The sequence below is a fragment of the Corvus brachyrhynchos genome, unplaced genomic scaffold, assembly GCF_000691975.1.
Source record: "Corvus brachyrhynchos isolate BGI_N302 unplaced genomic scaffold, ASM69197v1 scaffold101, whole genome shotgun sequence".
Lineage (NCBI taxonomy): Eukaryota > Metazoa > Chordata > Aves > Passeriformes > Corvidae > Corvus > Corvus brachyrhynchos.
Genome location: NW_008237239.1, coordinates 6,535,352 through 6,546,763, shown reverse-complemented (window position 1 = coordinate 6,546,763; position 11,412 = coordinate 6,535,352). Strand labels below are relative to the sequence as shown.

General features: G+C 41.7%; 1 protein-coding gene and 1 long non-coding RNA gene across 3 annotated transcripts in view; one reads left to right on the top strand and one right to left on the bottom strand.

Annotated features, from left to right (window-relative positions):
- Window positions 1–77: 77 nt before the first annotated feature.
- Window positions 78–10,794, bottom strand: LOC108445570. The gene is made up of 2 exons (XR_001860469.1): window positions 10,706–10,794; window positions 78–9,861 (listed from the first exon to the last, which is right to left on the bottom strand). It is a non-coding gene; the product is annotated as an uncharacterized LOC108445570 (long non-coding RNA).
- Window positions 10,795–11,054: 260 nt separating this feature from the next.
- The window catches only part of RNPC3 (RNA binding region (RNP1, RRM) containing 3), a 14,690-nt gene continuing 14,332 nt past the window's right edge, over window positions 11,055–11,412 (top strand). For both annotated transcript variants that reach the window (XM_017729764.1, XM_017729763.1), the window contains exon 1: window positions 11,055–11,195. In XM_017729764.1, coding sequence (XP_017585253.1) covers window positions 11,157–11,195 — 39 coding nt within the window. In that variant the 5' untranslated portion in view covers window positions 11,055–11,156. The remainder of the gene's footprint in view (window positions 11,196–11,412) is intronic.

Genomic DNA, 11,412 nt, shown 5'->3' with positions numbered 1-11,412 from the left:
TTGCAACAGAAAAGGTGTTTTTATTTTTATCGATGATAAGGGGGTAGTACTATAAAAAGTCAGACAGATATGCAAAAAATGTTGAGCTATTATTTATTGTATTCAAATACAAGGTCACCAAATTAATAAGTGGGTCTTATCCACAGTTATGGACAGAATCCAAGCAACTTGCTCAGTGTTTTATCATTTACTGCTTGCTATTTATTAAAGAACACTTGCATAGAAGTGGAAAGTTACCTCAGCTTTTTACAGTTGAACTGTGGGATACGTTCCCTGTCTGGGAGATATTACAGCTTAACAGATGTCTCCCAGATGGTTCTCTGATCCAGTCATACACAGAAGTCAGGTCAGCAGCTTCGGAAATAAAATTCAACTCACAGGAAATACTTATAGTTGATTCAGCATGCAGCAATATGACCTTTATTAGTGTTGAAGGAAAAAGAAGAGAAAAAGTTTACATACTTAGAATAGAAAGCTTTTGGTAAAAATATCAGAGAAATTCTTAGTTTGGCATTCCTAGGGCTTACCCAAAGTTTAAAAAAAAAATAAAAAAGGTTTAATAGACTTAGAATAATGAACTTTCTGGTAAAAATATTAATGAAACTTTTGGTTTGCTATTCCTGAGGCCTACTCAATGTAAAACAAATTGGACACAAAATACATAATCTTTCACATACCCTAAGTGCCTGTCCATGGTTACCCAGCTATATCTCTAAAAGCCATTCAAGCCATTTGGAGTTCTGACACACAATGCCCTGTTATTTCTAACATTTAATGGCCAAAGAATCACTTCATGAGTGGAAGCAAAGGCTTGCAACATGAGTAGAACATATGATTTATCTGCTCAACTTTGGTGGAAAACAGAAACAACTACCAAGAGACAAATGACATTAGCATGGAATAATTTTTATCTCAGAACAGCCCTGTCTGCATTTTAACATGTAGACACCTGCTTTAGGCACTCTGCAAACCCTGCATTCAACATGACAATAAATATTAATGTTCATAGATACCTATTTGAGGCATTATTGGCAAAGACTGACTTCATGATCCCTAAAGCCAATGCAGGAAAAAAAGCTATTAAAAAGTGGTCTCTGTTATACATCTCTTCTGGGGCAGGGAAACAGCAGCATCTCAGGCACATGTTAAAGGAAGTGAAAGAATCCTGCTCGTGGTGGGGTTAGCTTGCAGCCAGACCAGCAAGCAGAAACCCCATGTGGTGGGACAGTAGGAGCACTCGGCTGGCACAGGGAACACAGCAGAGCATGTATGCTTGTAATGTTCACAAAGAGGCCACAAAAGAAAACAGATGACTAAAACTTGCACTTGTATGCGGTTTCAGTTACTAGTGCCATCTTTATGTCAGTGTCATTTAATATATGCTCCATTTTTTTAGGATGCTTTGAAGCATTCTTGCTGCACACCAAATTCATTTTAAATTGGCTGGTGTGGTACTTATTAGTACCAAATGTAAAAATTAGTTCTAATATGGATTTTCATATCCTGAATGTGGATGGTACATTCTAAAGGCATTACAGGATGCCAAGGTCACTGTGCTCATGTCTTCTTGGTGTCAGAGCCCTCAAGGCACCAATAGGCTTTAAGGGCCCTGACCAGCCTCAGCTGAAGCCTCCATTCACACCCCTTGTCCATGGGCCCAGGAGCTGTTTTTAAGCTGGGCCTTTGGCCTTCAGTGGCCTGGGAGGAGTACTGGTCTAGTTTAGTGCTGGGCATACCTGCACTTGGCTACTGTGCTCCTTGATTCGGGCCTTGACTTCAGACTTCACCTGGGACTATTGCAGTGCTATGGACCTGCTTGGCAACTCCTGGAACTGATCCTGGTGTGTGTGGGCTGAATCTGTCCCTCCATCTCAGAGCTGTATCATCAGTGAACTTGTCCTGTGATGTGGGCTCTTAGCTGGATGTGGTGGCTGTCTCTGGAGGTTTCCTGCTCACCTTGCTCAGGTGCTGTGGGGCTGTGCCCTGGCTGCTCTGTTTTGCTCAGCTCCCACCGTGCCTTTCCTGATGGCCAAAGATGCTGCCACTGAGGCTTACTCTGCTTGTTCTTAATCTTCAGTTTATCTTCTCATTATGCAGTGGTAATTAATATTTATTAGATTTTATTTGTATTTTTCTCTTCTAGATTTTCTATTCCTTTATCTCTTCAGGCTTCCAGTTGATTTTGCCCTTCCTTTCAAACCCTTCTTCTCAGGTTCTCACTAGATCTCCTAGTTGTGGATCTCACTCCTCTCTCAAATTCCCCCGTCTCCTTCCTCTAGGAAATCCATGACAGTTGTCTTCAGTAGAACTACTTCTTGCCCATCCTTGATGAATGAAGATTTATGACTTGATCTGTCCCTAAATCAAGCACTTCTTCAGGCAGCTTCCTCACAAAATACATCAGAAGAATTTTACAGAAAGTGAAAAGGAGAGAAAAATCTCAGGAGTTATAAGAGAAGTAATAATTTATTATATACTCTTAGTGAAATCCAAGAAAGGTCACTGCACTTAGAGGATTGAGGAAGAGTGAGGGGTTGGGTGTGGATTAAAATGCCAAGCCCTCCCTTAAACCGAAACTTAGGTGTACAAATCCCGAGCTCTTCCTCTTTAAAATATTTACGTAAAATTTCTCTTACCAAAATTGTTGCTGAATTAACAGAAAGGAAAATGCCAGCATGGTTTGGTTTGGTTTGGTTTGGTTTGGTTTATTTCTGGGCTAAAGATCTGGAACGAGTAGTAAGTTAGAAGAATGTTCTGCAGTAAATGCAGTGTTTGACAGATGTGCTTCTTTCAGAGCAGACGAGAAGTTTCCTCTACTAACTAAAGCTTATGCAAAGTGTAAATAAGGATCTGCTACTTGGTTCCTTCCATCAGGGTGTACAAACCAGAAACATTACTAGGAGATTTCATGAAACCCATGCAGGCTTTGTGGTGTATTTTCCACACTGATGAACCGATTTACCAACAAAAGGGCTAGGTGTGGAAAAAAGAAAAATAAAACCCACAAAACCAACCAATCAATCAAAATAATAAAAACAACTCACAAAAACCAACACCAAAAAATGAGGCAAAAGGAAAAAAACCATTACACCAACAGGAAAAGAAACACTGCAAACCAAATCCCCCAACAGCACTTGACTATGGCCACACAGGGACAGGGGGGCTGTGCCTCAGCACAGCTCTTGGAAGTAGCAACAAAGCAGCTTCCTCTTATTCCTGTTAGAGTGGCTAGAAGCAGCTCTCTCATGAAGGAAATAATTTTTTTTTTTGCTGAACCTGAGACTGGGGTTTGTTTGGTTTTTTTTTTTCCCACTAGGTGAAGCAATTGAGAGTGTCAGGTACTGGTTCAGTACAAATTCTTCTATGACAGGAATCAAACCACAGCAGTCAGTGTTTTTACATTTCCAAATCTTCCCTTTGCCATTCTGATTGTTAAAAGCTTTTTATGGCCTTCTGACTGCCATGTTCCCAAGGCTGTGTTCAACAGTGCCTTGTTTCCATTTGTTTCACCATTTCATTTCACTGCTATATCCCTATAGCAGATGCAAAGGCTACTTTAGTAATTAAAAAGGCAGTATTTCTTCCTCATAAATTAAGGAAGTAAGAGTAGGAAATTCCAGTGATCCCCTAGACAGAGTATGCCATCTGCGCATTCTCCTTTGATGTACAGTAAATTTAAATTGCAGCTTTCCTGGTGGCTTTCTGATCTGAACTATACTGAATGCTTAGACTTCAATCCAACCAGTAATTAATGGGAAGCTTCCAGCTTGCTCCTGAAGGGCTCTGCTTGAGGCAGAGTGCTCAGCCCCAGGCCCGTGGAAGCTTTTGGCAAAGGGAGCAGTTTGTATGTAACACTCACTGCAGCTACTGGGATTCTGTGAAACTCCACGGAGCGGCCTTGCCTAAGGTAGCCTGGTCTGACAAGTATTTATAGGAAAAAAAGTTTTACTAAGATGATGATATTTCACTTACACACCTCTTTCTGATCATTCTGGAAGCACACAGATGAAGACAATGCCATGCTTCACCGTGTAGATTTTATTAAAACTGCACTACAAAAATAACCGCTCTAAATGTACAAACAACTTTGTTAGCCCCACATTTTTTTTAGCTAGAAAAAGAATGTTTGTCTTGAGGGGTTAACTAATACTTAAATATCATAATATAAATATAAAAATAATTTGTTTTATAAAAGCTAGGGAAAAAATAAGTGGACTTATGAGAGCGTGCACTTGAAAGCCTTTCAAAGCAGACATGCTCTTATTCAGCAGAACCAGAATAATAACACGCTAGATAAAAACTCTAATTAGGGTACAACAAGCAGGTCCTAGGGGAAAATAAAGCCATTTATAGTTGTGTCTTAAATGAAGCAGAGCTGCAAAGTAAATTTTATAGACACTCTGCACTGGAAAGAATTTAGCCACTAGTATATACCCTTATGTTTTGCTGTTTGGCTTAAAATAGTGTCCTCTCATTCTCTTATCCGTCTCCTTTTAAATAAGACCTGACTCCAATCTCTAGGCTGGCCTTGGCACAATATATTAAGTGTAGATGTACACATCAGATATTAATGATTGTTTGAGCTCTTCTATTTAGTGGGTGAAGTCCACTTCATTCCCATATGAAATTGGTTATCCTTTTCTGTGATTTACACAAAGCCTTAGTGATAAGTGAGCTGCTGTAATTCAAGTCAATAAATCTCCAGAAGACTTGTTTAAAGTTATCAAAGAAAATTCTTTTTGCAGCAGAGAAGCTTCTTCCCACCTATGAAATTCTGCCAGAGGAGAAGTAGATGTAGATGTAGATGTACATATAGATGTAGATGTAGATGTAGAAGGAGACTAGCATTAAAAGATAGAGTTGAAACACAGAGAAAGAAGAAAAAAAAGCCACTCAACTAAAACAGGAGTCTGTTACAACATACAACTCCTCAGAGTTTGGGAAATATATAGCTTTATATAAATGGAAATTATGGTGATGAAGCCTCTTGTATCAACCTTAGTCCTTACAGTTGTGTACACATAGTTTTAAGAGCAGAATAAGTCCAGGTAGATATTCTTACTGCTGATCTTACCAATACGGAATAAATACGCAGTACCTGGATATCAGTGGGACTGTTGGTGAGACAAGGGTCCAAATTGCCTGGTCATGGGGTAGAAGAAGAAAAACAAGTGGCTTTGCTGTGAGTCTCTTAGAAGCCAAGGCTGGCCTCTGGTTACATCTGAAGAAAGCCAGAAGATCTTCTGTTGTGCTGCCCCATTAGAATATGTTACTGCAGGGACACTGCAGCTGTGTAGGCATGTGCCAGATATTTGGGGTCCCTAGCACTGGCATCCCAGTGGCACAGCATTTTCAACAACTTTTAAGGGCATTTTAAACTTCAGGTACTTGTTGCCTATATAAGTATACATTGTCTTTTATTGGAAGGCAGTATTAGGTGTTTTTGAAGGTGACAAGAAGCTTACACCTGGAACTAAAATGAGTATTATCCTATGTATTCAGCAAAACTATTGCAACCTGGTGATTTTATACAAGCCTACCTCAAAGTAAATTAGTGAAAACATTTAAAATGAGAGTCAGCACAGTTATGTGGCAGGAGCTCAGTTTCAGTATAATTGTTAATGAGTTTGCAAAAATGAAGCTTACTTTTAAAATGAATGTGAATTATCCCTCACCTCAGAGCCTGCTGTGGATAGAACAATGTCCCAGTGAAGTTGGAATTGCAGTGCCATGTAGGCATTTCCTGATCAGACCCCAGTGTGAGTGGCAGATGCCATTTCAGTGAGGGAAAAACAGGCTTTATGTACTCCTTACCTCTCAGAGAGTGTAATTTCCTTGCTTACATATTGAAAATAAGATCCAGATCTCTGACTGGCAGAAGTGTGCTACATGAATGTCTGAAAGTGGGAAAGGCTGATGTTAAGCTAGTTCCAAAGTTCTCTTCTGCTGGAACTGACTGGCCCTGACCTAGCTTTCAAGCTGTTCTGAATTGTATAACCTGTTTTCATTCCTTCTCTGGTTTTGACATATGGGGATCACCTGAATGGAGCTGTACCTCTAGCATTTCTGTACAGAAGGTAGCGAGTTGAGTATGTTTCCTTTGTCTGCTGCAATCAATTTAGCCTCATAGTATGAACATTTCTGATAGGAAGATGGAAGAACTGCTGCAGAAACTAGAAAGTGTTTGTAGGACTTCATAGAAACGGCAAATGGTGAGAAACAATTAGCTCACATGAAAGAATGCTGTGGTCTTGAAACCACTTTGAGAAGATCATCAGTAAAAGGTGTCATGCGTGAAAGTCTTACAGAGCTCTTGGCTAAGACACCCAACAGTGTGGATCAAACCACTGCACTTCTAATATAAAAGTGGTAAATGACTTATGGAAACACGAACCAGAAATAATGCCTATGGAAATAAGTAAGATCACCTAATTTTTTAGCAATAATTTCTAAATAGAAATGTCCTCCTTAATTCCAGATGCTCTTACAGCATAGAAAAATAAATTCCAAAACTGAAACTAAACCCACCATTCTAACTGACTATGTAGGACACATAAACAGAAAGAAATATAAATATAAACCTGAATCAGGTATCTCAAATATCTTCTCAGTATACCTTCTCCTTTTTGCAAAAGTCTTTACTCAAAGCAGTCCACATCTGCATCTAGGGAGAACATATAAGAACAGCTTCAAAAATCACATGAAATTCCCCATGTTGTCAGAAAGAGCTATTGCTAAGATGTCTGATCTATATGGATTTGTATAGAAACTAACCAACCTATATGTGCTTACAGCTCCAATGCATGTAAGAAAAAGAAAACACCAAGTTTTCATATATAAAAATGCTGCAGACTTCTAGAAAATAAACCAAAATGTTAACAGTACAGTATCATTTGCAGTTAAGGGTCACAGCATCATCTAGTGGTCAAATATGAAAAGGAGAACTCTTAGTGGATTATACATTGGCTTTGTATTTTATTCAGACAGAGAAATTAAAAGCATAAGGAAAATGGCTGCTTATGCTCAGGAAAGCACTCAGCTGATTTAAAGCCTTCTTTAAATATCAACTTTCTCTTCTAGCAAAAAATCATTTTGCGATCTCTGAGGTTGTATGTATGCTTAGGTAGTTGTGGTGGGTTGGCCTTGTCTGGGTGCCAGGTGCCCACCAAAGCTCCTCTCTCCCTGCCCTCCTCAGCTGGACGGGAAACAGGAAATGTAACAAAAGGCTCATGGGCTGAGATACGGATGGGGAGCAACTGTTTTGGGCAAAACTGGTGGAGTCCATCTTGGGGCCAGCTGGCACTGCCTCTTCTAGAAGGGGAAACTTCCAGCAGCTTCTCACAGAAGCCACCCCTATAACCCCCTTGTTACCAAAACCTTGCCACACAAAGTCTGTGCAATAGGACCTGACAAAATACAGCTCGCCCACGCCTGGAGTCTCTGTAACATGGACACCATTCCAGCAGTAACAGACAGTATCCTGCCAGCCTTACCGGTGTCTTTTGCTGCCTTGGTTCTAATGCTACTTTGTTATACCACACTATTAATATGAATATGAAGACAGTTACTGAACTGCCACCATGAAAATCAAATTTTACCCAGTAGTGTTGCTATTTGTGTCTTAAAACTGCTTTGGTGGTTTTCTTTTCTACCTTAGTAATCAAAACATTTTGGCCTGAGGCTTCCAAAACTCTTAACAAACAAACACCTTGCTAGGCTTGTGTAACTCACAAGCAATTAGGCAGGACAAATATCCTTTGGGAACTGAGTTTGAATAACATCTAATATTGCCTATGACTCAAATATTTTTGATCTACAGAGTTGTTATTGCAACAATGACCTGGTAATATTGGATGTTGGCCTGCAGGCCAGTAAATACAGTATTGCCATTATTAATAAAGAGCCACAGGCTTTCAAAGCCTCCGGACTGAGCGATGTCAGATTTGTTTTGCTTGAACTCATCTAGGCTTGTCTGGAACTCTGTCTTAACTTGTTTAGATATAGCATCAATTTTTCTTATGAGCTGGCTATGCCAAATTTCATTTACTTTTTACCTCTGTGCTGAAAACCAGATTTGATCTAAGCTGTAGTAACAAGTAGTCATTCTGTGAAGAATGAAATATTTATCACTAATGCAGAAATACAGGCCTAGTATGACAGCAGAGACCCTGGAATCAATGATGTATATGGAGCCACACATGCATGCAAACATACAAGAGTAGTTTAGAAGCTTTGCAGAAACTGGAGTGCTACACAGCATTTGGAACCTGCATTTTGATTCTATTAAGGAAAAGTAAAAGCAGACTCCACTTGGAGAACCACTCAAACAGCCCTGGCTGTACAACCTGCAGTTCTGCAAGTCACTGTTTGTATAGTTACAGATTGGACTGTTGTTCTTACCAACTCAATAAATTTTAACTGGAATTTGAATTTTTGCCTTCATGAAGTTACACACACTTACACAAATATAGTCACTTTCAAAAAGGGGGGAAAAAACTCACTAGGAGGTTAATCAAGGTGTGGAAAAGCTTGTCTGTGCAAGTTATGGAATCTTCACCCTTAGGGCCTTTTGACACCAGGCTGGAGAAAGTCCTGAATGATGTGGTTGGATTTCAGTATTGGCCATGCTTTGAGTAGGAGACGGCACTAGAGATTGCTGCAAAAGGATCTCCCTCCTTTCTGACCCGAATGAGTCTGTAGTTCTGACTCATACTGGTAGTACTAAACTGTTGCAGTGAGGGTGACTGCAGCCACTGTGACCCCAGAGGGAGCAACAGAATCCAAAGCCTGGTGGTCAGGCACTGACGTTTAAGATAAACTCCGCAGTGAGGGCAAGTCCCCATAACCCTTTGTTTCCTTGATTTGCTTGTTACAAGTTGATTGGCTACTGTTCTCCCCTCCTGGTTTTATGTATAAGTGCATGAATATTTATCTCCTTAGCTGATGATGTATTGGTTCTGGAAAGTTCTGTGTTATTCGATGCCCCATTGGTTGTTCCCTGTTACCCCTCCTATGAGCACTGGTTAATTCCCTGTGGACTCCTCCCTCCTCACTCTTCCCTATTGGTTGTCGCCTTTATCCCCACCCCTATTCCTTTGAGTATAAAATCCCTGGACCCGCTTGTGTTTCTTGTTCTTCGTCCCTGGACTCTGCACTGTGCTGGAAGAAACTCAGACCTGTGGAATCCATATGGAGAACCCCCCTCTCTCTTTCACCTCTGCCGACATGCTTGCCATCTAACCTGGGGCTCGCTCCTTAGGGCTGAGGGGCACGTCCTTCCCTGCTGAAAGCCGCCCACCAGGGGCTGTCTGCGGTGACGCCTGCCAACCTCCAGGCTTGTCACAGACAGCGTCGCGCTAAACCGCTTGCATTCAATCTCTGTATAAGAAAAGAACTTCTAAGACGAGGATTTCAACACAAAAACATGATGCATAGGTGTTGAGGAACTCTACTGTTCAAGACTCTACAAATTTAACATCTTGGAAAGTAGAAAAGATAACATATTGTTCATATATTTTGTCTGTAGACATGATGGCGAGAGTGAACTTTTTTTACATTTGGTGTCTTAGAAAAAACACATGCACATTTTTTATCAGCTTGACTTGCTTGGTTACTATGTTAAACCTCTGCTCTAGAGATGTTCAGCTTCAGCAGTATGGTTTAACAGGGTGAAGAGACTTCAGAAGAGTTTTTCTCTTTTTTTGAGGGAGATTCTGTGGTAGGAGGAACAGGTGGGATGAAGAGCCATGAGATACTAGTTATTTCACATGAAGCAGTTCTTGTCAATTGTTCAGTGTAATTAAAGAGTACATATTTTCTTCAGCCTTCTCTGACCAGAACTGGGAACAGTGTTTCTTAGTTCTGAGGAGAAAACATGTAAGTTATATCATTATTTCACCATCTGGTGAATGATGTACAGATTAATAACTGGAATGTACTAGAGCACTAAGAGGGAAACAGAAAGGTTTGCTTTACCTACAAGTTTCACAGATCTGCTGCATAAAAAGTTCTCTGAAGTCATGACCCAGGAGTGAAGTGCAAGTCAGGCCAATTTAAACAGGATGCAGCAGCACAGCCACGACAGGCTTGCTTTTACAATTGTTATCTTCCCATCTGCTACAATTGCATGTTGACCAGCATATCCCAGAAAATCTTCTGGACTGTATACAAACCACAAGCCACACACAGAACTGGCTAGGCTGGCCAGTGTTACTTTTAAAGTTTCAACAGCCTGAGAAAAAAAACCAGTACTGCTGGTGTTATCAAGAGAGAAAATACACTGCTCTATTTGCACATTGTGTCAATTATTCCACCTTCCCCGTTCATAGGTATTTCCTAGCTTATACTTACGGCAGCAACAAAAATGCAGTAACAGACCCTGTAAGAAATTGCTCCTACATTTCTGGTTGTCTCATAGATCCCTTTAGAAGATCCTTTTTTACCCAGCTCCTTCTGAAACTCATTTGGATGAATTTGGATTGTCATCTGATCGACCTAATGAGACCACTATGACCACCCACAGTGGCCAGACTGTCAGTGTTCAGTCACCAAATATGCATGGCCTAAGACCCTTGAGGTGCACTGTGCACACAGTGCCAGGTCTGTCATGACCCTTCAGGAAAATTGAAGGGGCCTTGAAAACTTTATGGACTGAAGGCCTTGATTTTTCTGTGGAGAGCTGTGAGAAACACCCAACCCTACTCACCAGGTACCAAGCACGTTTTCTCTGTGGTTGGCTCCAGCGCACCCCAGCCCAGTGCCAGATCCTGGGTGTCCCTGTGTGCTCCAGCGACTCAGAGCCAGGGCAAGTCCTGCAGGCTCTGCACTGCAGCATCAGGCGCTGTGGCTCTGTGGAACCCACAGCCAGTGGCAATAGTGACACAGGCAGGCGTGGCTTTTGCCAGCCAGCAAACAGCTAATTAGGTGTGGTAAGCGCTGAGATTTCATCAGCCGACGTTGGGGATTTCACCCTCTTTTGAGATCACAGCCTATGTCCTTCAGAACAAGGCAGGCTTTGGAGCCGCCTGTGTGGCTGCAGTGGTAGGTGGCAGGAATCTGTCCATCCTCACTGCTGACGCTGCATCATCCCGTTACAGGTTGTAATTACGGCTGTTTCCCCTGGCCAGGCACAGCTGCTGCCCCGAGGCGGCAGGTTAATGCCTGTGCCAGCCACGACACGGCGCCTCGTTATTCAGGTGAGGGAAGGCGGGAGGGAGAAGTCTCTTCAGCTAAAGGCTGAGGAGAGGGCACTTTTGAAAGCAACACTTATTAGGACTTGGTCTGAAGACAAGCTCCTAAGCGTTAAAGGGGAAGGGGAGGGTCCCGTCTCCCTTGGGAGCATCACTGCGCGCTTCCCAAGGCGGACTCCGTGCAGAGGAGCCGCTCCCGCCGCCGCGCGCTTCCCCCCCCCTC